Raw genomic sequence first — 26,063 nt, forward strand, 5'->3', positions numbered from 1 at the left:
CAAGGTGGAGAGATCTTTTATTTTACATAAAAAAGGGTGCAAACTGGAGTTTCCCTTTTGGTGTGGAGGGAATAAAAAGTGATTTTATAAGGTTTACGTGTGACACATAATATATGAATCCGAAAAAGAAAAACAGCCATCTCAGATAAAAAGGACCTTTACTTTTCTGCAACTTAAAAATATGAAACCTTAAAAGAAACGTGGGTCCTTCATTCTTGAAGCCCTTGACTAATTCTTTCAAATACATTTTTGAAGTGACATTCATATTTCAACACAATATTTACAGTTTTAAGATGTCTCTTAATCATAGCTCTGAAAAATGCTGAGGGAGGGATAAACTCTTGGAGCTGTACAATTCCATTTTCCACCGTTTGAGAGGAAAAAAAGAATACATCTTTTATATGGAATCCCAACAGAAAAGAACAAAGACTACAATTGTGAACTCTGTACAATTTACAATTTTCAAATAATTATCACAATATTGCAGTAATGTCACCCTTAACCTCTGCCTCAAAGAAAAATATACAGTAAGTCCAAGACAATTCTACAGTACAGCAACAAGGAAAAGTGCCAGAGAACCCAAAAAGACCAAAGCCATTCATTCACACACACGCTCTTCGCTTTGATTTACACAGCCTCGACACAAAGGAATGTGAGTTACACACACGACCAAAGCAATAAGCACAAAGAGGCAACGTCTGACGGAAGTCGACCATATGAGAAATATTGAGGTGAAATGGAATGAGACGTGAGAAGACATTAAATGCTTTTTTATCTTACATGAGGACTGGAAGCCACAAAACGGCTTTAAGAGCCACCAGAAAGTTCACTACAGAGACCGCCGTCATGTCCAGAAAAAGCCATGCAGATACAATCACACAGTGCACTCCTATAACACTCTGTATGAGGCCCAGACAGTCAAAAAAGGAAATACATCCGAGTAATACGTCTACTATTTCAGCCATAAGCTATGTCGCCAGGCAACCCATGGTTTAAGGAAGAAGCATAAGATGTGAAGAGGACCAGTCAAGTAACGCAAAAGTTAAAAAGTCATAACATTCAAGGAACAGCTTAAAAAATAAAACTATTACCATTTATCGTCACATCCTGGTGCGGCGTTTCAGCCATTTTGCTGTATGATTATGGACACAGAAACATCAAGGAGACGTGGTGGAATAAAGATGTTGGGGTGGGGAAACATTCAACTTCATATGATCCAAGCACAGGAGCAGGTATGGGCTAGTAGTCTCAGAAATGGGGAACATTGAAGGCTAAATAGTCTGGATATCCATCTCTCATTCACACCAATACTCTGAATGCAACAGTCTGCATGCCACTGAGGTTTCTTTTGGGGTGGGGTGTGTGTGTATCTTAACCTGTAGACCTGACCTTAGCTCCACTGAGAGAGTCCTGGATATAAAGGCCGGGGCTCGTTTCGACGGTAAGCAGAAGACTCCAGAGGCGACGCAGTCAAAGAGGCACTGAAACGAATACCTGTCATTCAAAATAGCCCATTCCCCCGAAATATCCTATCTGTGGAATTACTATGGTAAAGACTGGACGTTAAAAAAAAGGCAAACGAGGAAAAAAAAAAAAGAAGGTCCCCATGGTTTTTTTCTTTTAGATTCAAGTACTCTCAATAACACAACAATAACTTAAGACCCTGGAATAACTGACATAAGGAATCGGGAGAAGAGAAACCAAAAAGCTATACAGTGTAAATACATGTAACGAGCAGGAATACATAGTAATTCATCGAGATTATTTGCAACATCTACAACATTGGAATTCTAAACACGATGAAGTCCACGAAAACGTCGACGAATCTGACCGGGAGATTCACCTTAGGGACTCACATGGAGGTGAGTTTGCGGGCGTCATGGCACAGAAAAAAACGAGAGGGCGGGGCCTTTATTCTTTTTTTGTTTTAAAGAAGAAGAATACAAAATAAAAAAAGAGTCAATTCTGTTAAAGTGAGTTCCCTGCAGCCTATAGGGAAAGGCCGAGCACGCGAGGCAGCTACAATTAAATAAGCACGTAGTACAGTATTCAGAGGGCCGGGGTCTTCTTAAGGGGAAGCTGGGGTTAACAAATGTAGTGCAGTCGTGGGAGTTGTAGCTTTATGTTACCCTATTTCCCCATACAAATCATGGCTATTTGGAATGGGGAGGAAAAAAACAAACAAAAAAAACAAAACTGCATTCAACAAAAACTTCACATTAGCAAGATGTCAAATAAAAACAAAAAAAAACTTAAAACACCCCTGTTCTTCACTCTGTTGAAGAGGATAGGCAAGGTGACGCATGGAGGACAGGTTTGCAAGGCAGTCATCCATGACACTCGAAAGGAAAGTTAAAGATAATAAATGGTTAAGGACGTGTTCGTTCAGATTCACTCCTCCTCCCCACATGCTGACGCTGGCTGAAGCCCCCGGGAGGCTCCGGACTCATTGCAGCGCAGGGATCTTCACACTGGACATGTATTAATAACAACATCATTGCCAACTATTACACCAAACCGACATTTTGGCATCGATCCCCTCTGGAATACATCTTCAGTTTGACAAGTTTTAATGCTCTCCGCTAACCTTGGCCCCCAAAAACCTCAGGTGTTTATTTTTACAGGCAAACCCCGAGATTGTTCTGAAGAGAAAAAACATAATCCATCCCCAGGAAAAAGAGATTGCACACTTACGCTTTGTGTGTGTATCTTATTTGGGGTGGGAGGGTTGTGGGGTGGGAGGGTTGTGGTTGTGTGTGTGATGCGACATGGGTGGGGGGGGGTTTGGGGTTAAGGCATCGGACAGTAGCGTGGAGAAGCTGCGGTTGAATCTCTGAAACACGTCGGCGCCGGTTTTTCTCCCGTCTCTCCAAAGCAACATCCCTCAGTGTCGACCTCGGGGGGGTAAAGTCCATGATTCACCATTGAAAAACACGCGAGAGACCCTCCGACAAAAACAGTCCACATAGTTTTGGTCGTCTTCTTTACACCTTGGTCTTTGCCTTTTACGCTCCTCAAAATGTGACCTCCTTCCAAAGCGCACAACAGATTATAGAAATGCTCACACAAAGTCATTAACGTCTCTGTCCATACATTCAGTGTGTATGTGTTAGAATCAATAAGAAAAAACTGGCGGCAAACCCAAAGATAAATAGTGTTAACAGCATTCTCCAGCCCCGCCTGTTAAGTGTCCAGTTGCCACTCATCAGAAAAGCAAGAACGGCGTAAGAGACTGCGGCAAGTTAGGACCCCCGACCCCCCGGTACGGTTAAGGAGGGGGGGGAGTGTGTGTGTGTTAACTAAGCAGCATTAACAGAATCCGTCCAGGGGAAAAAAACAAAAACAGTGCGGGAGATTTGTCTGATCTGCAGACGTGGAGCCAAAGTGCCAGAGAGGAGGAGAAAGTGCAGACTGATGCCTCCTCCGTCCGGACATGGATGCAGACAGTTTCATTCCGGCTCGTCGTCTCTTCAGGTTTTACATTCAGCCCCCGTGTCAACGAGTGACAAAATGGCTCTGTGCCAAAAATGAGTGAGCAACTTTAAAAACAAGATAAAATAAAAGAAGGGAGGAAGGAGCAGAGTGAAAGGAGGAGTGTGAGTGCAACAAAAAAGGGATAAATAAGATCAATTCAGCTTCCACGCACAAAACAGTGAGGAGAATCGGGAACAAGCAACGGGGAAAAAAAGAAAAGAAATACATATTCTGGGTAAATGCCTTTTGGGGAGAGAAAAATCAAACACCATAATGCTCTGATCAACCAAAAAAAAAAGGTTCGCAAGATGGCCAACCGGCCTGCTGAACAGCCCCACACATCTTGGAGAAAAAAGGGGGAAAAAAAAAAAAAAAAAAAAAAAAAAAAAAGGTATTAGGAACTCCCATCAAAAGACACAAAGCATCTAGAACATCTCAACAACCATTGAAACTCGTCCCTCCAGTGGACAATTAATTAAGATCTTTGACGCGTCTCCCCCTCTGAATGGGACCTCATTGATTTCTGAAACCACAATCAACAAGAGCCGGACACTTGACAGTTTTGTTTTCAGGCAAGCGGATGGAGATCATTTGTGTCGCGGCGTGTTCTTCTTCCGTTTTCGCTTGAAGAAACAGCAGCACCTGCAGAGAGACGAGAGGAGTGAACGTTGGTGTGGAGAGGAAACGGGGCAGATGTTTGTTCAGAGGGGGGCGACTGAAGCCGACCAAAAGGTGAGAATAGTCAAAACAATTGGCGCCAAAGCACGAGATGGATGCTTTGCCATCCACCGAGTCTTTGTGTGCCATCGTTTTACAAATATTACAAATACAGACTAGGACAATACAACTAGAAGAAGATAAAGGGGGCAGTGTACACACAGAGCACAGGACACGGTGAGCCTGAATGGTCAATCAAAAGATACAAAGACAAGAGGACGGCTGTAGACATAGGACAGTGACTGGTTACTCTTAAGATTAATTCATCAGAACTGACGGTGCACCATGCAACAATCTACTTCCTATCCTACTGAGAGTTTAAAAGAAACGGCTGCCTTGTTTCCTTTGTCAACAGATCCACAATGGAAAGAAAGATTTGATCCAACAGCGACATTGTTTGAAAGAATCTGTCTACCTTCGCCTGTACGCCACGAACTCATCTCACCTGGATCAAATCTGTGCTGTGTTGCAGCTGAACTGTCTTTGAATAGCGTTTGAAAAATTAAAGTACGTCTCTGAGCTATATTCTGAGAGGGGACAGTTGGGGAAACGTAACGGCAGCAGGGTTTCATTCCCCGATCACCAAAGCCAAATGTATCGCGTATCGAAATGAGGCGTATATATGAAAAAAAAGGCTGAGTGTATTTCCAGCCGGTGTTAATACAGCGACTCTCTCTAGTTTGTGGTCAGTGTTGGATTAAGCACATGCCAGTATTGTACCAGTGAGAGTCGGCTTTAAAATTTGGGGGGAAATCAAAAAAAACTCCACCGGGCCCCAGCCTAGGCCGGTCCACTCGCTGTCCCGTGAGTCTGATGAGGACGAGCAGAGAGGGACTCACCACAGGTTGAGCATTTTCACGCAGCTACAGAAGAGAGGGAGAGGAAAGAGTGTAAAGAGAAAAGAAAGATAGATTAATACAGCGAGACCGGGATGATGGGGAACCGACCACATGCCACACATACATGCACGTGGACACACACACCAACGGGACACAGGTGGACATAGAAGGGGATCGGTTTGAGAAGTTAAAAGTTGGACAGGAACATCCACTCTGGCACGTTTCTACCAGTGGACGCTTCTTTCATTATGCAACTCCTCAAGAATCCATTCAGAAGTAACAGGACTAATATGAGAAGGTGGAGTAAGCAGAAACTAAAGCCAATAGCAACATTAAGGCTCATAAATCTGATCTACTGATAAAAATTCAATTATATAAAAGGATTTTTGGAAAGAATGGCTTATATTAGGGTCTTAAAGAGTTGTGATGAAGAAATGGGCTGGGTCATTCCATTTAAAGTTCAAAGGGGCCGATGTAATGCAGAAAAAGATCATAACAATGACAATACACAGTTTTATTTCACCATAGAAACCTCAGAATGCTTCCACATGCAAAAGGTTCATTAGACAAAAAGGCATCAGTGGCAAGATTTGCATTCATTGTTGTCCGTCATAGAAAATATTCACCTGTATCTAAAGAAGCAAAATCATTCTTGAATCAACACAGAGTGAAGCTAGCATTTCGTTTCAATGACCTTGTGTTTGTATGTTCCCTTTGAACAAGGGATGGGAATTCTGTCTACCAGTATTCATCCATCCTGATTCCCAGTCACATTTCCCTCTCCTCAGTCAGCTGAACCCTGTGACACTTGGTAAGCAGCGTCGTCTTTGTGAGGTGGCTAGCCAACCGTGCAGCGTGGAACTGTTCCAGCTAGCCATGCTGAAGACCAACCGGGTAAAGTTTGCCAGGGAGCGCTTCACTCAAGTGTGTATCTACCCTTATGACACGTAAAAAGTGGATTAGACTGGGGCTTTAACTCTTTATATTAAACTGTAGCATTATAAACAAGACAGCAGTCATGAAGTAAAATCCACATGGCCACTGAACAGAAGAAAAAAAGGAGACGGGGGAAGGAAGTGCTGCCACAATCGCACATGACGGCAAAAGGAGGCGATCAGGAGTCAGAGGTGAAGAAGAGGGTGGTGAAAGAGAGAGAGAGAGAGTGACAGAGACACAGAGGAGTAGCGTGCAGGCTGCATCACACATACTTGGCCTCGTCGACCACTTCCACCTCTGCCTGAGCTGTGATTGGAGCGTTGGAATGAACCTGGGCCTCGTCCGCGTTCAGCTCCCCGTTGGTTGAGCTGACCACCTGTGGCACATATAGATGCTCGTTCAGAAACACAGCTCATGTTTACATCAGTCCACACAGAAGGTTCTGGTGTGAAAATGTCCTGAAACAATCGGAAAAACAAACACAGCTGAGATGGAAAGTTGAAATGTTATTTTACCACAGCGGTGTATCTCTACTTCCTAAACAAGCCGGTCAGTATACCGATTCAAACAGCTTGAACAGCTTACGTCGACTGTAAAGACGATACGTTTAACCTATACAAGCCAATCAATACAACACCCTCTCTATGGGAATTTTGCCATTTACATCATATTGAGGCGCATGTGAACGGGTAAAACATTAATTCAGTTCTCGTTGAGAGCAAGGATGTTGTAATGGATTGGACGGCTGTATCTAATCAAGTGGCCACTCAGTATGCTGTGGCTTGGCTCAATAATTATTCTCTTTAGCTACGCTGCCATCCTGCACTCATCACTGAGGACGATCTGGAATAGCAGTGATGGACGACACACTTCACTTTACTTTTATTGCCTTATCTATGCAAAAACCTCTTACGACAGTTAGAAACAACACACCAATGACACAGGAGACAACATTCATTTGTGGACTTGTCAAAAATACTTGATAATTGATTCTTTCACTTGCTGGCATTATATAGCGTTAGTCACTCACATCTAAGACCCACAACAAAAACTAATTAGGCAAATACAATTATATCAATCTGAAATCACATTAAGAGAAACATAGAAAGACATTGATGGATATCCCATTAACCTGCAGGAGAAATTACAGTCACCCACAATTAAAGTGCTTTGTCACACACCCATATGTGGTTTGTTTTCTGATTATGACGTGGAGTTTGGAATTATCATTTGGATTTCTTGTCGGTAAGCGAGACTGCATGTTGATATATTCCTACTGACTGGGAATGAAGCCATGAACCTGTACATGCCACACGCTTTCGCAAGCACTGTCCCAGGTCGACTTAACTCGACACTGAAATGTTTGAGATCTGATCAAAATGCAGAGTAACCCATCGTAACCCCTCGAAATTGTGTCAGACTGAACCAAACCCAATCAGTAGGCGACCAGAGAAAACCTCTTGAAATGAGCTTCAGCTTCATCATAATCTGTAAGGAATATCCAGATTTGTACAAATAATTGGATCCTGAGCAATACTATATTATTGGACTCCAGATTTCCGTGGTAGTCCAGATTCCAAACGGGAAATCTTGAACCCCACCCAGGCCACATGCATCTTAGAAATGATGTGTGATGATGATGGCGACCAAGGCCAAAGTGACCGGCCGGGAGCCATCAGGTTCCCATGCTTCTGAAGAATCTGGGCGTAACACTTGACATGGACATTCAGCAACCACATTAACCATATAACAAGGGTTGCATATATCCATATCCGAAATATTGCCAGAATCAGACCGTTCCTTCTCAAGGCAGATGTTGAAACCCTAATTCATGCGTTTGTTACTGTCAGACTGGACCTCTGTAATGTCCTCTTCTTTGGCTTGAGCTCCTCCGCTCTGAAAAAAACCTGGCGCCTGTTCAAAACACTGCAGCAAGAATCCTGAATAAAACTTGTAGATTTGAGCACAACACGCCTGTGGATCCTTCTACCATCTGCTCACTCGCCCGTGGAGAGGGAATCTCTCTTGGAATTCCCTCTCTCAGGGTTTCTTCCTTTTCCCGTATACATTTCCGTTTCCTCTGAAGTTTTTTCTCGTCTTCCTAGAGAGTTTTAAATGGGGTCTGGATGTGGGCCTGTAAAGCAGTGTGTGATACTGAGCTATACAATATATCACAATATATAAAGTTGAGTTGACTTTTCTGCTTTGTGGCTATTTGGCTCTGCTCCTTCATTACATAGCTGTCATCAACAACAATGATCTACGATGATCAAATCAGAGCTGGTTCAACTAAAGGGCTACCAACAAGAAAATATGATCCTTGCAAAGCAAAGAAAGAAGAGAAAGGCTCATCAGCTTTAATATCAGTGTGTGACAAAGTGTGGGGGAATGATAAAGTAATCTGGCAGAAAATTCTGTTTTGAAAAAGACGAGTTGGTAAGCAAAGTATAATCCTACATCATACAGATTGTTTAAGACAGGGACAATCTCAGCTAACAGTAAGCCTTTGATAAGCATCATCATCATCATCACTTACTTCACTTGACTTCAGAGCATGCACTAAGCCTGCTAAGCCAGGTCACCATGTCATGCAAGTGGCATCTTGCGCTTGCAAGGAATACCTAAGTGCCATGAAGAGTCGGGCCTGAGGTTCAATGCCACAGACAGACAGCTCTTTCTTAAGCTACATCACACGTTCACCATCAGGGGTGTCAGCACCAGATGACATGCATGTGGTGGTGCAGAAAAATAACAATTCCCAGCCAGGGACAAAGGGTGGGAAAGAAATATGGTTGTAGATCTGTCTCACATAGAAGTCTGCAATATACAGCAAACAAATGTCTGTTAGAGTCTCCTGATAATGTGACGGAATCCTGAGAAATCTAAACCAGTTTTGTCTCTTCTGTAGATCCTAGCAAAATGGTCATAAATGGGATTAAAACAAAATAGAAATTTGCAATTTTGATTGCCAAACTCAGTTTTAAGTGGAAGAGGTTGATGCACGTATCTGTATTGTTTAGTTTTTAATCTTTTTCCAGCAAAGCATCACCTCCATTATGTTACAACAAACTGATGCACAAAACTGCAGCAATTTGTTTTGGTAAGCAAGTCTAAATCGACTTTGTTAACAGTTAATTTATTTTGCTCAATCCTCCTCATTCATAGGCCACATTGCATGCCTGGCAGGTAATGGATTCTGGATGAAGTTCTATGAGACAGATCTGACTCCACAGAGACTGGGTGGGGGTTGTGGGCTGATCAGGTGAGTGGTGTATACCTGCACTGAGCCACCGTGCCTGTCCGCCGCAAGATGGGAGGTCAGGTAGGAATTTGTCTGCCGAGTGGGCTGCACTTCCCACGCTCCTCGTCGGTCAGCGGCTGCTGTCTGCTCAGAGGTGGCGGTCGGTGGTGGGACAGGAAGCAGGATTGGGGGGTGCGATGGGAGAGGGGAGGGTGATGGAATAGATGTGTTAGGAAAGATGGGTAATTGGGTTTTGCGAGGCCAGGTAGCATGCAAAGCAGCACGAGAAATGTAGAAGGGAAATCAAAATGTCAAAATAAAAGTGAATCGAGATCAAAGCGAGGCTCAAGCCATGGAGCCTGAGGCCAACTGGAGGTATAACTTGTATGTATATCTCAGACGTTGGCCTCACACTCATTCAACATGATGATTGCGGTGCATAAGCATTCAGAATTTTTTATTTCTCAGAATTACAGAAGCTGCATCGGAACTTGGTTGTGGCTAAACAAGTGAACACATTTGATCATGAATGAATCTGGTTCTCTTCAGGATTGACATTCATTTAATTGCTGGGTTTTGTTTTTAGTGTATATAAAAAAATGTAAATCAATAACTCAAATCTTGTTTCTTACTATTTTGCATTTCAAAGGAATAAAACATTGTCCCCTTTACCTAGTCGGCCTTTTTTAATTTCACACAGTTAGTATATGATTTGATATACACTGCTCAAAAAAATAAAGGAGCACTTAATCATCACAGAATAACACAAAGCCAGTTAAACTTCACAGATATCAATCTGTCCATTTAGGAATTTCAATTTCACCTGCTTTGGTGAAATTGAAAGTGACAACAGCTGCAATGGAGAGGCAAAAGCAAAACAACCCCCCACAGAGGGAATGGTTTTGCATGTGGTGGCCACAGACAATTGCTCTCTCCTTATCCTTCCCGGCTGATTCTTCCCTAGTTTTGTGTTCTGCTAGTGTCCTTGTCACTACAGGTAGCATGAGGCGGCTACCTGCAGCCCAATCAGGTTGCACAGGAAGTACATCTCCTCCTATGGCACATCCATACCTGCGGCCTCAAGAAGGTTTGCTGTGTCTCCCAGCACAGTCTCAAGTGCATGCAGGAGACCAGCCATTACACAAAGAGAGCTGGACAGGGCCACAGAAGGGAATCGACCCAGCAGCAGGACCGGTATCTGCTCCTTTGTGCGAGGAGGAACAGGAGGAGCACTGACAGAGCCCCACATAATGACCGCCAGCAGGCAACTGGTATGCATGTTTCTGACCAAACTCTCTGAACAAACAGAAGAAACCGACTCCATGAGGGTGGCATGTGGGCCTGACGTGCTCCAGTTGGACCTGTACGCACAGCCCAGCACCGGGTAGCTCGATTAGCATTCGCCAGAGAACACTAAAAATGGCAGGTCAGCCATTGGTGCCCCGTTCTCTTTACTGATGAGAGCAGGTTCACACTAAACCCATGTGACAGGTGTGAAAGAGTCTGGGTACGCCGTGGTGAACGTTATGTTGCCTGTTACATCATCCGGTATGACTGGTTTGGTGGTGGGCCAGTGATGGTGTTGGGAGTCATATTCTTGGAGGGTCGCACAGATCTCCATGTTACAGCCAACTGTACCCTGACTGCTGTTGGGTCCTGGGGTGAAATCCTCTGAGCGATTGACAGACCTCACGCTTGTACAGGAGCAATGATGAAATTCACACAAGTTGGATCAGCCTGTGATTCCAATTCTTCACTTTGATATTCAGTATGATCTTGAATCCAGCCCTCAATGGGTTTCGGTTTACATACATACATAGACAATGTACATCAGTAAAGATTTTCAACTTGAATAACTCTTCATCAAGATCCGATGTGTGATTTAAGTGTTCCCTTAATTTTTTGAGAAGTGTACTACAGCTATATTATGTAAAACTCATCAGCGCTACCTTCTTGTGTGAACAGCTTTGATCATTAGATTTCATCATTGTTGATCTCAACTTTTTTCTCAGATGTCTCCAGATCACAATGAAAACTATCCAAATCTGTGGAGACAGACTCAGGAGGAAGTTTTTCCATCTATTCATGTGGATGGGGGGTATAGAGAAATTTTGATTTGTTTGCTTACTTTAATTAAAAAGCATTTCAGGATCTGGTTCATAACTTTAGATGCCAATTTCTCATAACTAACAATTTCCACTGTACACGGCAGGAATATAACCAAGGAACTGTAAGAAGGAACTACGTCGTTCCTACTGTGTTTCTTTAGTTCAACACTACAGGACCCACACAGATGCACAATACAGAGGTTCCAAACGTGAGCCACATCCTGGCACAACGCTGAAAGAACTGAAAAGTGGCATACCTGATTTCTTATTGGCGGGTGCTGCGAAGGCCTGTCTCTGTGAGGATGGCTGTCTCTCGTGACGGCCGACGCTCCAGAGTCTATATGGACAGACCCGACCGGTGTGGGCTGTGGGGAGTAGTTATCAGTTCAATGGCGTGTAAACAAACAAATAGCTAACACGGTTGGCTCTGCCTCAAAATGGTTCTGTTCAAAGTCAATATAAGGCACTTACTATCTGTCTGCCAACCCAGTCATACGTGTAATCGAAGGTGTAGCCTTTTCGCTCAAACAGCTCAGTGAACAGAGTCCTCAGGTATTCATAGTCAGGCTTTTCAAAGAAGTCCAACCGTCTCACATATCGCAAATACGTGGCCATCTCCTCTGAAATATGGAAAAAAAAAGGTTTTAAATCATGGTTAATTTCAGCCTCTTACTGTCCAGGAGTCGGACCTGTAGATATTTCATAATGTATGTGTAAGTTCTGACATCATATGTGCACTTTATCAATCACATGTATATCAAAATATGCACAATGAACACAAGTTACAAAATCACATGGTGTTAAGTAGTGCAATGACAATTACAGTAATATTTTTGTTAATTATTGAATTGCTAAAAGTCAAATGTAATCTGTTCAGAGGTCTAAATGTCCAGCATCTATTTATTGAGCTTTCAAGCGTGACAGCATTATCCATCAGTTTACCTGGGAAGTTCTCACAAAGGACCTCAATTGGAGTGTTTCGTTTTGTGTCTCCAATCTTCTGGTATCGTTCTTTCAAAGTGTCAGCCTACGGGAGATTGGAGAAAGAAAGTCATGTCAAGTACTGTTGCCTTGTAATGCTGATTTATTCGAAATACATAAAGGTCATTCTTGACCATCTGTTGACCTCTGTTTAACAGTAAGTTAATTTCACATGATTGACTTCTTGTTTAGTGACTACTTTGTTAAGCCGGTGTTAAATCTTCTGCGCCTGTGAGTCCGCAAGGCTATGCGTGACTAACATTCTGCCATCAGAGCGTGTAAGTGTAGGCTCAATCCGCGTTCTGCGTACCTACCAATTTTTGTGTCTGGGCCCCAACTGTGCATGCGCTGGAAAACAAACATGGACGATATTTTTGATGAAAGGTTGTGCGAAGCCATATGGCACTAGCTGCATCTTTACAATTCCTCATCAAACAGTACAAAGATGTCCATATGTACAATAAACCGAGGAGGGAAATTGCCCCGAGAAGCAGAAGTACTCTGCCACTGTTTTAAAAATAAAAATAATTGCGGCATGTTACATCTTCTCCTCAGAGATTTAACGTTAACGCAAACCACACTCAGATGTCAGACGCTGATCAACTGTGCATGTGTGAAACGCATCGTCCAGGCGGACTCCGTAAAGAAGTATCAGAACTACACGTCCGCAGCCGTCCGTGAACTCCGCTCGGGTGTATAATCCAGCCCTTACTTTTGCATCTTAACTATTATCTAGTGTTGGAGCAATTTGCTTTAACTAGCAACTAAACAATGCAATTTTATTAAGAATTGAGGCGAAAAGGACACATGGTATAGAAGAAGTCACTGATGATGGTGACATCCTTACATGCACATCCTGTCTCCATTCATATTAACAAAGCTGGATTTACCACATTTTGGTATAAATAATAATATAATAACAAAAATAATAAAGTAAACCAATATCTTGTATTTGCATTTCAGACAGTGGACTGCCCTGGTATACTGTTAAAAAAACGTTCATGTTGCGCATTTCTCAGGTGCGTTGGAGGGGAGCTCAATACATTGGTTGAACTGATTTTGCTTGTCTTACACACCTTTAGTCCTTGCCAAGGTAGACTCCCACGTAGGAAATACATGAACATGTGACCTAAGGCCTCCAGGTCATCTCTTCGGCTTTGCTCTACAACAAAATGCGATATAATTTCACAGAGAAACATCATGAGAGAGTGTAAAACCATCTTATGTAAAATTTACATTGTAAGAACATGAAATGAACCTTACCTTTGCCCAAATGTGTATTGATGGACATATACCGGGCAGTGCCAGTCAAGCTTTTATGCTCCCGGTATGGAATGTGTTTTTTGGTTTCAGGGTCGATGTATTCTTTGGCCAGGCCAAAGTCAATGATGTGGATAATGTGTTCCTTTTTATTCCCTTGCCGTCCGATAAGAAAGTTTTCAGGTTTTACATCTCTATAGATGAGGTTTTTAGAGTGCACATACTCCATACGAGAAATCTGGGGAGAAACGACAACAGGTTTTGATTAAAAAAAAAAAAAAAAAAAAAAACATGTTGAAAAGAAACAAACAAACCAGGCATCTGAAGAAAGTTACGATAAAGCAAAATTATCACATTTATCAAAGAACAGAGACTAATATTTTGCTCCAAGACATTTGTCAAATATCCAGAAACACCTCAGTAGAAATCCTTATCACTTCCTGACATCCATTAGTCTGCTCAGACTAATAGATGGTTAATCTATTAGTGTCTCTTAATGTTTCTACAGCAAGGGAAACACTGGTTGATCTAAACTACAGGGCTGCTGTATGGAAACAGATTGGTTGACAATGCTAGCAGCTGATGGTCAACAGTGCCAAAGATGACAGCTGCAGCCATTTCTCTGCTGAAAAATATGTAAATTGCTATCATCAATGAGGGACTGTTTACTCTTGTCTGGGGTTGTGTGTAGGCCAATCCACAATGTCAACGGCATGGAGTTACATATCTTTTGACACAAACAAGCTGTTTGGTTTGTTTATAATTTTGTCTTTAAGTTTCAACAAAAAATTGAGTAGAGGTTCAAACTCACCAACTGAATTGCTATCATTAGGACAGTCTTCAGGGAGAATGTTCTGTCACAGAGGTCAAAGAGATCCTCCAGACTCGGACCCAGCAGCTCCAGAACCATGGCATTGTACTTTCCACAGGGTCCAAAGTAAAACACCTGGGGCACTCCTTCTGCTACAAAGAGAAACAACAAACGGGAAATAAGTCTACAAAGTAACAGCTTTTCTGCATAATCTGACTTCTTTTTTGGTCAAGAATGCATCAAAGTCACTAAGTTCACCATTTCCAACTTAGATATGAGCTGGCAAACTGTTAGAAAAGAAGCCGAACATGAGAACCAAAGGAGAACCGGGCTTGAGGTTTTTTAGCTGTGCATAGTGGTGAGAGCTGAGATGAGGGGGGAAGCAACACACTGTTTATTATTCCTGCTTCCTTTGACTAATGATATTTCTAAGTTGGGTACATGGTGAATCATAAGGACGGACCTCATACTGAACAGATAGAATGTGGGTAATCACAAGCTAACCGAGGGAGAACGACAAAAGGCTTCTAGCTTAACTGTAATGTAAACACAGTGCCTGCAAACACAATTCACTCCTCTGCTGCAGGCTGAGAGAATTTGCATTTGAGTTATGACCTCCCTACTGAATAATCTCCACTCACAATGAGTACATACATACATACATATATGTACAAATACACACACATGCTAAAATACACACATAAAGTCAGATCCATAAATATTGACATGACCATATTTTCACAATCTTGGCTCTGTACAGCACCACAATGGACTTGAACAATCAAGACGTGCTTTAAGTGCAGATCTTCAGCTTTAATTTGAATATTTACATACCAATCAGGTAAACGGTGTTGGAAAAACAACAATTTCTGCTTGCCCCTTTTTAAAGGGACCAAAAGTAATTGGACAATTGGCTGCTCAGCTGTTCCATGGACAGGTGTGTGTTATTCCCTATATATACTGTATATATATATTTGGTAAGTGCTGACGAGCTTCTTACACCTCTCGATTGGAATCTTTGCCCATTCTTCACATCCAAAAGCCTCTAAGCTCGGTGATGTTTGATGGCTTCGGTGCTGCAACATTCAATATACTGTTAAAGATGTTTGTCATGCCAGCTGGGTGATGGGCAATGACTACAGTATGAAAGGTGGCATAAATGCTGTCTGTTGCATATGGGCATGTAGGAGTCGTGCTGTGTTCCATCCTGCAATTCTGGACACCATTATCCAGTTCTGTGGGTTGCTAATTGTACCACAGGAATGAGTGCCTTGAAACCATGTGTGCCTGTGGGAGGCCTAAAAGGTGTCAAAATGGAGATGTGCTGTAAATAAGCAGCTTAGCGGCTGTTCATGTGAAAACATGGTTGGTCAAGCTTTTCACTAGCAGAACAATCATTATCTACAGCAAAACATTGAGCATACAGCAAATAAGACCATATCAAATCTAAACGCACTGCTTTTGTTCTCTGATGCACGAATGGGAATAACGCCTGTAGCACTGATTTGGTTTCAAGATGACTCCAACAAAAGATGTAGTGTGGAGTGTACACAACAAAAAAGGTCAGGAGTTTAATTAAAGGTGATTGATCATTATCAAAATTTAAATAAACCACCAAGCTTCACATGTACACTATATAAACTATATCCCTTCTATCAACCACACAACACAGCAACCTGTGTAAAGGATGAAAGAACACCTTTTCTAAGCATTACTGATCGAAGGGCGGCCAGCGGTCCTTTACAACAAAAGACGGCCGCAATGAATGTAATGAATATGTGATGAATGAATGTGAATGGTTTGATCTGTGCCCAACTAAAAAGGCACTCACCCAAATCTCCCTGCACACTGCTTTCTTTGTGATTTTTCAACAAGCTGTCAAAGACCAGCACTTTCTTTGGAGTCTAAAGTATGACGGGTGTCGAGACTACCTCTGGTTTTGACCATATGAAGGAAATGTTTTGCCATCACATGTACAGTAATCGGTTGCTGGTATGCACCGATTACATCCGATTGCTGGTGTGTGTTCCATGGTGATGAACAATAGAGAGACATAGAAAACATTGCCATTTCATAGTTACGTTAAATGACTCAAAATTACCAATTGAATCAATATCAACATTCAGTGACAACTGGTTCTGCCTATGTGACACCTGACTAGATCATCCGAGTCAAAATCACATTAACTCATCACAATCCTAACATGCAGGCACACTGACAACCAAAGTGGCTGACAGAACTGTGGTGCAGCACAGAGCCAAGAAGAAAAGAGGTCACGTTATCCCATCTGGAGGAGAGGACAGAGACCGGTCAGTGCTAAGAGAGGCAGGCCCACTACCTAAATATTTAATGAGTTTCCGCAAGGTTGGCCCTTTCCAACCCTTGTCTTGGCAAAACAATAGCCATTCTGTTTCAACTCTATCAATTATCAACAGTATATTCTGTGTATGTACTGTATATCTCGCAAAAAAATAACCGTGTGCTGATTCCAGTGTTCCCACCAAAGTCTGGCCTTTGATTATTGGGCGTGAAAATTGTTATGCGATCATCACTACAGAATCATAAGGTAGTGGAAGCTGGTTGCAGACAAGATATGCAGGTGTGGAAGATAAATAGTGATGTCAGTTTTTGTCCTGTATCATTACTGGCACTGCTAAGAGTTGATATCACAATTCAACAGGATGAATCAGAACATGTGGGGGAAGTTGGTAAGCCATGCTATGAGTATACTGTGGGGAAATGCATATCTAAAGATCAATGATGAAAAGATGACTTAATGCGTTGTCGGGGCATTGTGTGGTAAGCTATGGTTATGGGAAAATACTGCTCACTTGTAATGCAAAGGTAAATATGTGTGGCAGCGACAGATGGCTGATTAAACACAACGGCGAATTGCATCAGCATTCACCTTTGGAACTGGATGGGTGTGTTAGGGGGCTTTATGCCAGCTCTACAAATATTGGATCATGCCCCTACAACATTAATTTTCAGGCAAACTCACCTTTCAACTGTATGTACACAGGCACATGAGACATATTCTTAGAGATTAAAGAAAGTTGCTGCCCAACAGTAATATCACTGTGTAACCTGAACAAAATAATCACTTGTTGTGGAAATGGGGCAATCTTTGGCCTGATCACGCAAAGCAAAATCACTGTTACATAATAACACAACCGGCAGGATGGGTGACGGATCTCAGCTGTGACCTTACCCGTTGTTCCCAATGTTTTGTAGAACCGGTACTCTAAATGCAACTGTGGTGCCCTGGATTTGACTGGTTCCTGCACAATGGAGAGAATTAATCTGGTCTCAGTTAAATGGCAAACAAAGGAAGAAGCAGAAGCATAGCACAAACAATTGTAGCAGAGATGAACCTAGGGTGCACAGTTCTGAATGTAAAGCAATACACAAGAGAAAAGTATGTTGTTCATATATCATATGCAACAGGAATAGTTCTCTTCCTGTTGCATCAGCAGGTTTTTGCATCTTACACTCAAAGCCATGCACAAAGAATCAAGCAACCCCTACCATCATGTAAAACTTGCAGGTCTATCAAACTAACTGGCATCGTCAGCATGTGTGACCCAGGTGTCACATTGCAACATCAACAGCTGTGTTGTGTTTTTCTCACTGCGAAACACTCAAAAGATACACCTCCCTTCATCTAGGATTAAAACATTATGTGCCAAATCCTCTGAGCGGAGGTCATTGAACCCTCCATTTTCCGGGTCATCTTGCATGTCTCCTATCATTCTACATATCGCAGTCTTTGTCTCATCTACAGTTAAACTCTTGAGTTATGGTCAACCGGATGCAAAATTCTGTATTCTGATACAGGCTTTCACCAGTGGACAGTAAAAAACTTGAAAAACCTGACCTTGGTGTCAGATAAACTGCCTGATTCTGTCATGGTGCACCAGCTGGAAAATATCAAAAATGTCCTCCCACCTCACTGAAGACGCTTTGAAAGTCAACATAAGAGTTGAATGAAAGATGTCTCAAACAAAGGTGCAAGAGCGCTACACGTGCATCACTTCACCATACAGTAGTGTGAGCAGCTGAGAACTACTCTGCTTGTTTGGTGAGCATCAAACTTTGATTTTAGAGCAATTTACAACTCTTTAGGGAGGTGTTATAAAAGCATGACTCATTTCCAGCCATTAAACTACCTAGCCTTTGCTTCATTCAGATTTCTCTCCAAAACAAGAAGAGTCCTTCTTAGCATCCCCCTATTACAATGAGTGACAATTCTGAAAAATATTTCTCTCTAAAGAGCTGTTCATAGATAAACGCTACATCAGTTTGTGACTAAGCCAAACCAAAAACAGAGCTGGCCTTAAAGTAATTCTTTTTTTAAACTGCCTTACATGTCTCTGAAACAGCACAGATCTTGCTCAATATAATTTGTATAATATTATATCTGAAAATAAAGTGCATCCTACATTCTGTAGTCCTTATCCATTTCTATTTCCATTCAAATATCATGGAACAACATGACATTCTCATATAGTGATGTTCTTGGATGAAGGTTGCATTTAAACAAATAGCTTATTCTAATGGCTACGTTCACCCCAGGCCAGCAGACGTTTAAAGTTAATCTGTTACTTTACTACATGCAGAATTCAGAAAAGGAAATGTGCACTTACCAGTTTAATAGCTACATACTCATTGGTATAGAGATTTTTGCCTGAAATAAGACAGAAAATGGAGAGTACATATTAGGACTATTAGAGGACAGGGATTTACATGAGCCCAGCAAAAAGAATGACTCTCTTTCTACATCTTGAATAAATGAAACGGCTCAATATACTAGGTCAGATTCAACTCACCAAGCTTCAACTCTCCGAAGTTTCCACAGCCAATCTTCTTGCCCACTCGAAAGTTTGGCCCCACCATGAGAACCCCAGAGGTGCTAGAGGAGCCAGAGGGTCGGGACGAGTGTCCGCTACGGCTTCCCTGGGAAACTTTAGTGGTCCTGGCTGGACGCTCACCGTATTTATCTCTTTGTTGATCCATGGTGTGAGCAGCACAGGTCAGCGGGTGCCTTGAGTGATGCACAAAAAAGCCTCCTGGGCTGGGCCCACCACAGCCACAGCCCTGATCACTGGCACTGCCTGGATGACACAGTCACTCTCATGGGACAAGGACTGGTACAGCACACCAGCACTCTTCTCCGTATTCCACCCTGGCACCTCTAACACTTGTACAGGCTGACTTTTGGCCTCGACATTTCTCACAAGAGTGAAGACGGTGGAAGACCTGTAACAAACACAAAACTACATTTCAGTACAACACTTTCAAAAGGCTGTAAACCAACAACCCAGCTAAAACATCCATGGGATTTCTCAAACTGAATAAAATAAAGAAGGGATCAGAATTTGATGTTAGGGAATAATTTAGATGCCACAAATCAAAACATGCCTGGACCGTTTGACTCTTCAAGCACTACCTTGATGAAGTTCGCTCAAGTAATTTTAACGACTTAACTATTAATTTAAGTGAGGTGAAATTGATAAGAGGGAAAAATAAAATCACTGGGTACTTGGTTATTTTCAATCAACCATACACGAAGTGTAGAAGAAGAAGAAGAAGTTTAACCTTATAAGCTGAACAACAGTCTGCAGATTTAAACTCTTCTAAATATCTAAATATTTTACAAACATTAATATCAACAAAAGCTGACATCAGTGTTCATCGGTAGAGTGCGAACACAGGACAGGATCATTTTACTATGACAGTGATTCTGGCTGAAAAGAGTTATCACATCACACACAATAACCAGTGTGAACAAAATAAGACTTAAGTCATAGTTTCTCAGTATGAAAGCATACTTTAAGATTATATCCCACTCACAGCTTTATCTTGCAGAAAATGCCAGAGGGAAATACTAGATCAAGATTTCATTAGATTCAAAGCAGAGTCTAACCTTCAATTTGTGATTATTTGACCAATTTAAGTTTGGTGAACGATAAAAAGGTGTCATTACATAAGACACAAGATGTTTATCATCTTTAGGGCTCTGAGGAGACATATTTTGTCTTAACCTCCCTAAGCAAGATGAAGCACTTTGGTTCAACAAGCTGCTAAGAGAATCTCAACTCCAATTTAAAAGAAAAAAAAAGCATTTTAGTGCCATTGTCATAAACACCAATTAACCTAAGTTGTTCATTTTAAAACATGACAATGCTATAATTCCTGAGCATGGAAAGGCTGCTACTGAAAAATATTTGTGTGTGGGTTTTCCAGATGACTCATGCTCCGTGCTGCCTGCACAGATCTCATCATCAAAGACAGCTAGTTCGCTCTCAAGGGCAATTGTGTAGTGTTGCTATTATATAAAACCAGGAACAGAACAAACATGGCAACAAAACAGTTTCCAGTTAAGACCAGTAGTGAGTGCAACCATTTGTATTGTGCAAACAACAATAAACATTCCAATCTAGTGTTTACCACATACTATACATTTCTGGCAATGGCATGCTCTGATGATGACAATGACACAGGGCAGCTTGACCCAATGCTTATGTTCTTCCTAGCGGACATATTTCTTCTTCTCTTTAGGGCAGCATGGAGCTGCATCAGTTTGCCTCCCAGGGGCAAGGCTTGGAGTGTTTAAGAGTGCAGACCACGGACCGTTTTAGGACAATGCATCCTAAAATCTGTAATCAATAGGAAATGTTATCAAATAAGACCAGGACAAATTTTATCCAAGGTTGTTTCGCATTGCAAGTATCCTCTCTTATCAACAGACACTCACTTCAGAATTCTTTTTTTAGTCCTTCATTAAATAAAAGCGTAAACAACAGCCTGTAGTATTAATCAGCATCAGATGCATTTTTAAAATTTAGATGAAAAAAGGTACATTGCTAGTTTGGTCGTGCAAAATAAAATAACCAGGGTTCTTGTTGTGATGCATAAAACTACATTTCCCAACAGTGTTTAAGCACGCACCTGTGTGGCATTCACAAAATACAAATGTCGTAAAATGTAAGAAAATTCATGTTCAATTATCTCTTCATATATGAAACTTCATATATTAAATCGCCCGGGGAAAAAATATTCATTGTAACCAGGGTATGCTGCTATAGCAGTTACAAACGATTGAGAAGGCTGACAGCAAACTTATGTCACTGCTTGTCTGGTTCACGTCTAATATCAAGGTCTTGCTCATTTGCATATGATAATGTGCAGCCTTTGATTTGGACATGTTTTCTCAAACTGTGCAAGTTAAATTGATGAATACATCGTGTAATTTACTGCTGATGAAAAGCAGAAACTTAAATAAACTTGAATAGTTATAAGTGGCCAATACAGCATTTAATATTCTGACCAAATGTAATATTCTGACCAAATGTTAACACTGATGAAGCAACGTGTGTCTTTTTTGTAATACACCCAGATGGGTAATTGCTTCACATAGTTGGTAGTATTAGTAAATAGTTAGTTTTTAATTCCTTTTGAACACAGCCCCAACCCCATTGTATGTGGACATGTACAGACATGTCCAATACCAGGATCAGAATGGAAAGACACACTTTCAATTGAGATGCACATAAACTGTGTGCATGAGAGGGGCAGAAAGAAAAATAAGGATGGTGTGAAGTGTAGTGCCATGTACTGTTGACCCTGTTAATTTACTGGGATTGACAAAATAACATTAACACCTATAGGATAGAAATAGAAACCCCATACTAGCCCCGCTGTAACTAAAACCGTTGGGAAATATATGTATTATAGTCCAGACAGATGACACAAAGGTGTTTTTAACAAGCTTTGTGGTTTTGTTTTAGTGATATCACTTTTATATTGTTATTATAGTATAGTTACAGTAAATATTTAAAAACTATTTTATCGGATGACATATGTTGAACTTCTTTTTCGCTTGGTGCAGCTTCTTGGACCGTGTAATGAGGTGCTAGAACAACTTAAGAAAAGTCCTTGGACTGTTCATGTGGAGCAGAAACTGTTTTATGGTTCATCTGGTCTGCTTCTTACGTTCTGATAAAACTTGGGTCAGTAGCATTTATCCCTCTGGAGGTCCAACAGTCAGGAAGAGCTTCCCTGCTTGTGAGAAGCATTGCAGTTTGCTTCCAAATCATTTCTTTTGTATTTATCAATTCTTGATCTTTTGACCCATGTGAACACAAAACACAATGCAGTCAAACCCAGGACATTACATCACTGGTATTGATAAGCAGAATCAATACTGTCAAGAGTTAAAACTACTGTCACGAATCAGACAAATGGGTAACTGATTCTTAGTTGCCATCTCCACTCCTCCACTCTATGTGCCACTTCCTTGGATTGTGCTGATGGGCTTGTTGGAAAAAAGCCATGGGAATGTCCAAGTCATTGTGCCCCCTGCTCAATTTCCACATTCATCCTACGGTGGTACGTGACGTATTTCTGCAGCTTTCTGGGCAAGCTAAAGGTGATAAGAGGTAAATGTGGCTGCAGCTTTGATGGTGCTATAAATTTATGACTTTGCAGTGTTGCTCATTTGCATACTGGCAAGTTTACTGCAACGTAACTTGCCTGGGCCTCTAAAGAGCGCTCATAAGGAATTATGCAAATCACGATTAAGACGTATAAATGTAGAAATATTTATATTCCATTAAGAAAATATCCCACTTTGATTAGTCAACCCCATGACATGCAGGTAGGTATCATTTCATTTTCTTCAAGACCATTGATTAATTTAAAAAAAGTACAAATTTCTGTTATTTCTGTTTCCTTCACACCAATTTACACTGCACCAATAACAACAAAAGCCAATCAAATATACATCAACTTTTGACACATTCAAATTCAGATACAATAGAAAGTAATTTCTCTATATGCTCTAAGGATTACTTTACATATTTCAATACATACTATACTGTGTATTTCAATGTACTGAAGGAAGACAATATGAAAGTGTTGGTTAATTTGTGACTGATGAGCAAATTAAGCAAAAAAAAAACAGACTTCAGGTTAATGATTCTATAATACTACTAATAATAGTACTTTGTGACTGGCTGGCTTTACGACACAAATTTTCATAATGTTGTTACATTATCCTAGTGAAATATGATAAACTGTTACTGCCCAGCACAACTCACAAAGCTGCGTTGTAACTCAAAGCTCAGGAGCAAAGCAGTGTGAAGCAGTTAGGTTAAACATCTTCAAGGGTTTGGTAGCACTGATATTAATTGGTTACTGCTGAGGAGTTGTAATATTCCGCACTATTTACTAGTGGACTCTCCCATTAATTAACATACTAAAGTGGCATCCAAAATGAAGTTGTGACTTCAGGAAAAACATAGGTTATGCAGAAGATTGCTTGTCAAAACATGGCAACAAAACAAGGCACTCCAATCTCATCAAGACAGATTACAAATTACTAATTTGTTGACATCATTTGGAGTTTTTTTCTCCCGAAACATAAAGGCTCCGAGTGGAATGATTAACCTTCAGCGCAAAGATCAGCCTGGGAGGAGGGCCTGCCAACAGTGTGGACCCCTGCTGTGAGCGTGCCAGCTACCAGCTGCTTCTCACCCTAAAGACAGCTTCTGCTAGCTGTAGTTGGTGGGAAATGATCTTAATCTATAATATTCCTTCTCTATTAATTGATAGTCCCAGGGGACACAGACAAAAGCACAATGCGCACGCACGCTCTTATCAGTGATAATTAACACCAAGGTTTCAATTTACACATCTTACAAAATCTGCATGAACATTTTCCACCTAACTGTGATATTCTGCATTATTTGACAACTGCATGGCAGGTGATGGGCTGGTGACTGCCTACAGAACTGACAAGTGAATAATAACCTGCACCAATGTGGAGTGATTAAAAATGTGTGAAATGTTTATCTAAAATGTAAGCATGTCTGAAGTCTATAGTGCAGTTTGTTCAGATTAAGGTTTACCCAAAAAGCCAAATTTACAGATTTTACCTCAGGGCATTTGGTCGATGAGTTTTAAAGACACAGACTGTGGTCAAGAACCATGGCTGAAGGTTTTTCCTGTGCTTTCCTGTCTCTTTACCCACTACCCCACCCCTAATAACAGCACAAAATGACACCAAATATAACTACGAATTCATCTCTGGGTAGCTACTAGTCCTCACCCTCAGTGGGACTGTTCCTGATGATAACACAATTAGCTTTCACACGTCAAAATAGTGACACTGCATTTGATTATAATAGCAAGTTAAGGAGCTGTCTGGTGCACTGTATAGTGGTAATGGTGGAAAGGGGTAAAACGGTGACAAACCGGTGTCAGTGCTGAAAGTGTGGATATTTGATCTACAAGAAGATGTGTAGGAATTCTGACTATATCCCATCTTTGTGAAATAATGCGAAACCCTCACATATTACTGATTATCACAGACACACTGTACTGAACTTAGACTTGACGTTATCTGCAACGCAAGGAAATAACAGGAGGAGCGTTGGACAGATAAAAAATAAGTCCAAGGAAGTATATTTATGCGCAACTTAAAACTGTCAACTTGTGGCTGTGTATACTGCACATGTCAATAGTCGTGCGACGTTTACTTAACTATTGCTCCTGAGACCGCAGGCCTCAGGGCTTAAAAAAACAAAAACAAACGAGCTTGAGGACACACGCCAACATTTCCGACAAGGCCAACCATGACTGCCTTATGTTTATTGATGGTCCCAACGAACTAACATTAGCCTGGTTAGCTAACGATAGCTCGTCTCCAGCTCACCAACATAAAACACGCTAACGAGCGGCGTTGCTACTGGGCAAACACATAATAAGCTAACAAACAGAACAGCATGCAACATATCACAGAGTAAGACTATATCTTAATAACAAAGCATCTCATTGACTGTTATTACTCAACAATAAACTATTGCGTTGATTTGTAATAACGCCGCGGCTAACACCTCTCGCTTGCTGGACTGAGCGCAACAAGGAAATTAGCCACATTAGCAACGAAAATATTAGCTCTTAGCATCCAAGCCTGATACTAGCTAACGGCAAACATAACAGGCTCACCTTCGCTTCACCGAATCCACACGACAAAGCCGCAGCTCCCGAACTCGTTAGACCGACAGAAGACGAATGTTTTGCAGCTCAATATGAGGGTTTTCGTGCGACTTGTTTCTGTTGTTTCCAACCGGGAGCGAGGTAGCAGCTTGGCAAATTCTCCGCTGCTCGTCTTCCTTCGCTGCCCGTGAAAGGTTCGAAGACACCGGATGTAGAACCACGGCACCGCCCGCTTCATGACGCACACTTCCAGGTCACCACGAATGTTTATTTCTACACAAACTGACAAGAACTACGCTGACGTCACTGTCTCGCATCCTTTCCAAATAACACCAGAGAGACACTGGCCATGTACACTATGTCAGTTGATGGATGACAAGTCCAAACGAACAAAGTTTGTTGAAGGTTGAATCCCCCTTTCTTTTACATCAGTTTTTCATTTGACACATCTGATGCCTGGAAGTTTCTGTAGGTAATCAACATAATTGGACTCTACTGCAATTCTGTTATTTTGGCAATTATTATTTCCTTAAGAAGTAGTTGAAATTATTATTCCCTAATCTGTGAATCCACCCCATGTGCTCATATTAGTTTACATTCTACAAGCATGTGTGGAACTTTTTCAGCTCAAACACTAACGTTTACATGTATTTAAGCAACATGCTGGACAGGTGCACGCATGGTATGTGCATGAC

The 26,063-nt window shown here is 41.4% G+C and overlaps 1 protein-coding gene across 4 annotated transcripts; it reads right to left on the bottom strand.

The window, feature by feature from the left end:
* Window positions 1-25,562, bottom strand: csnk1g1 (casein kinase 1, gamma 1). 4 transcript variants are annotated; one of them, XM_076156338.1, is made up of 13 exons: window positions 25,378-25,562; window positions 19,197-19,626; window positions 19,014-19,054; window positions 17,579-17,648; window positions 14,368-14,519; window positions 13,560-13,794; window positions 13,373-13,458; window positions 12,258-12,342; window positions 11,787-11,935; window positions 11,573-11,680; window positions 9,244-9,351; window positions 6,239-6,342; window positions 1-4,116 (listed from the first exon to the last, which is right to left on the bottom strand). In XM_076156338.1, exons 2-13 carry the CDS (start codon window positions 19,381-19,383, stop codon window positions 4,062-4,064), a joined length of 1,380 nt encoding a protein of 459 aa, XP_076012453.1. In that variant the 5' UTR covers window positions 19,384-19,626; window positions 25,378-25,562; the 3' UTR covers window positions 1-4,061. The 4 variants fall into 4 exon arrangements, with proteins under 4 accessions (XP_076012453.1, XP_076012452.1, XP_076012456.1 ...); XM_076156337.1 differs by having other exon boundaries at window positions 6,239-6,424; XM_076156341.1 differs by lacking the exon at window positions 9,244-9,351.
* Window positions 25,563-26,063: the final 501 nt, after the last annotated feature.

The sequence above is a fragment of the Genypterus blacodes genome, unplaced genomic scaffold (assembly GCF_046128005.1).
Source record: "Genypterus blacodes isolate CSIRO-AG114 ecotype Tasmania unplaced genomic scaffold, CSIRO-AGI_Gbla_v1 ptg000067l_1, whole genome shotgun sequence".
NCBI classification, from domain to species: Eukaryota; Metazoa; Chordata; class Actinopteri; order Ophidiiformes; family Ophidiidae; genus Genypterus; species Genypterus blacodes.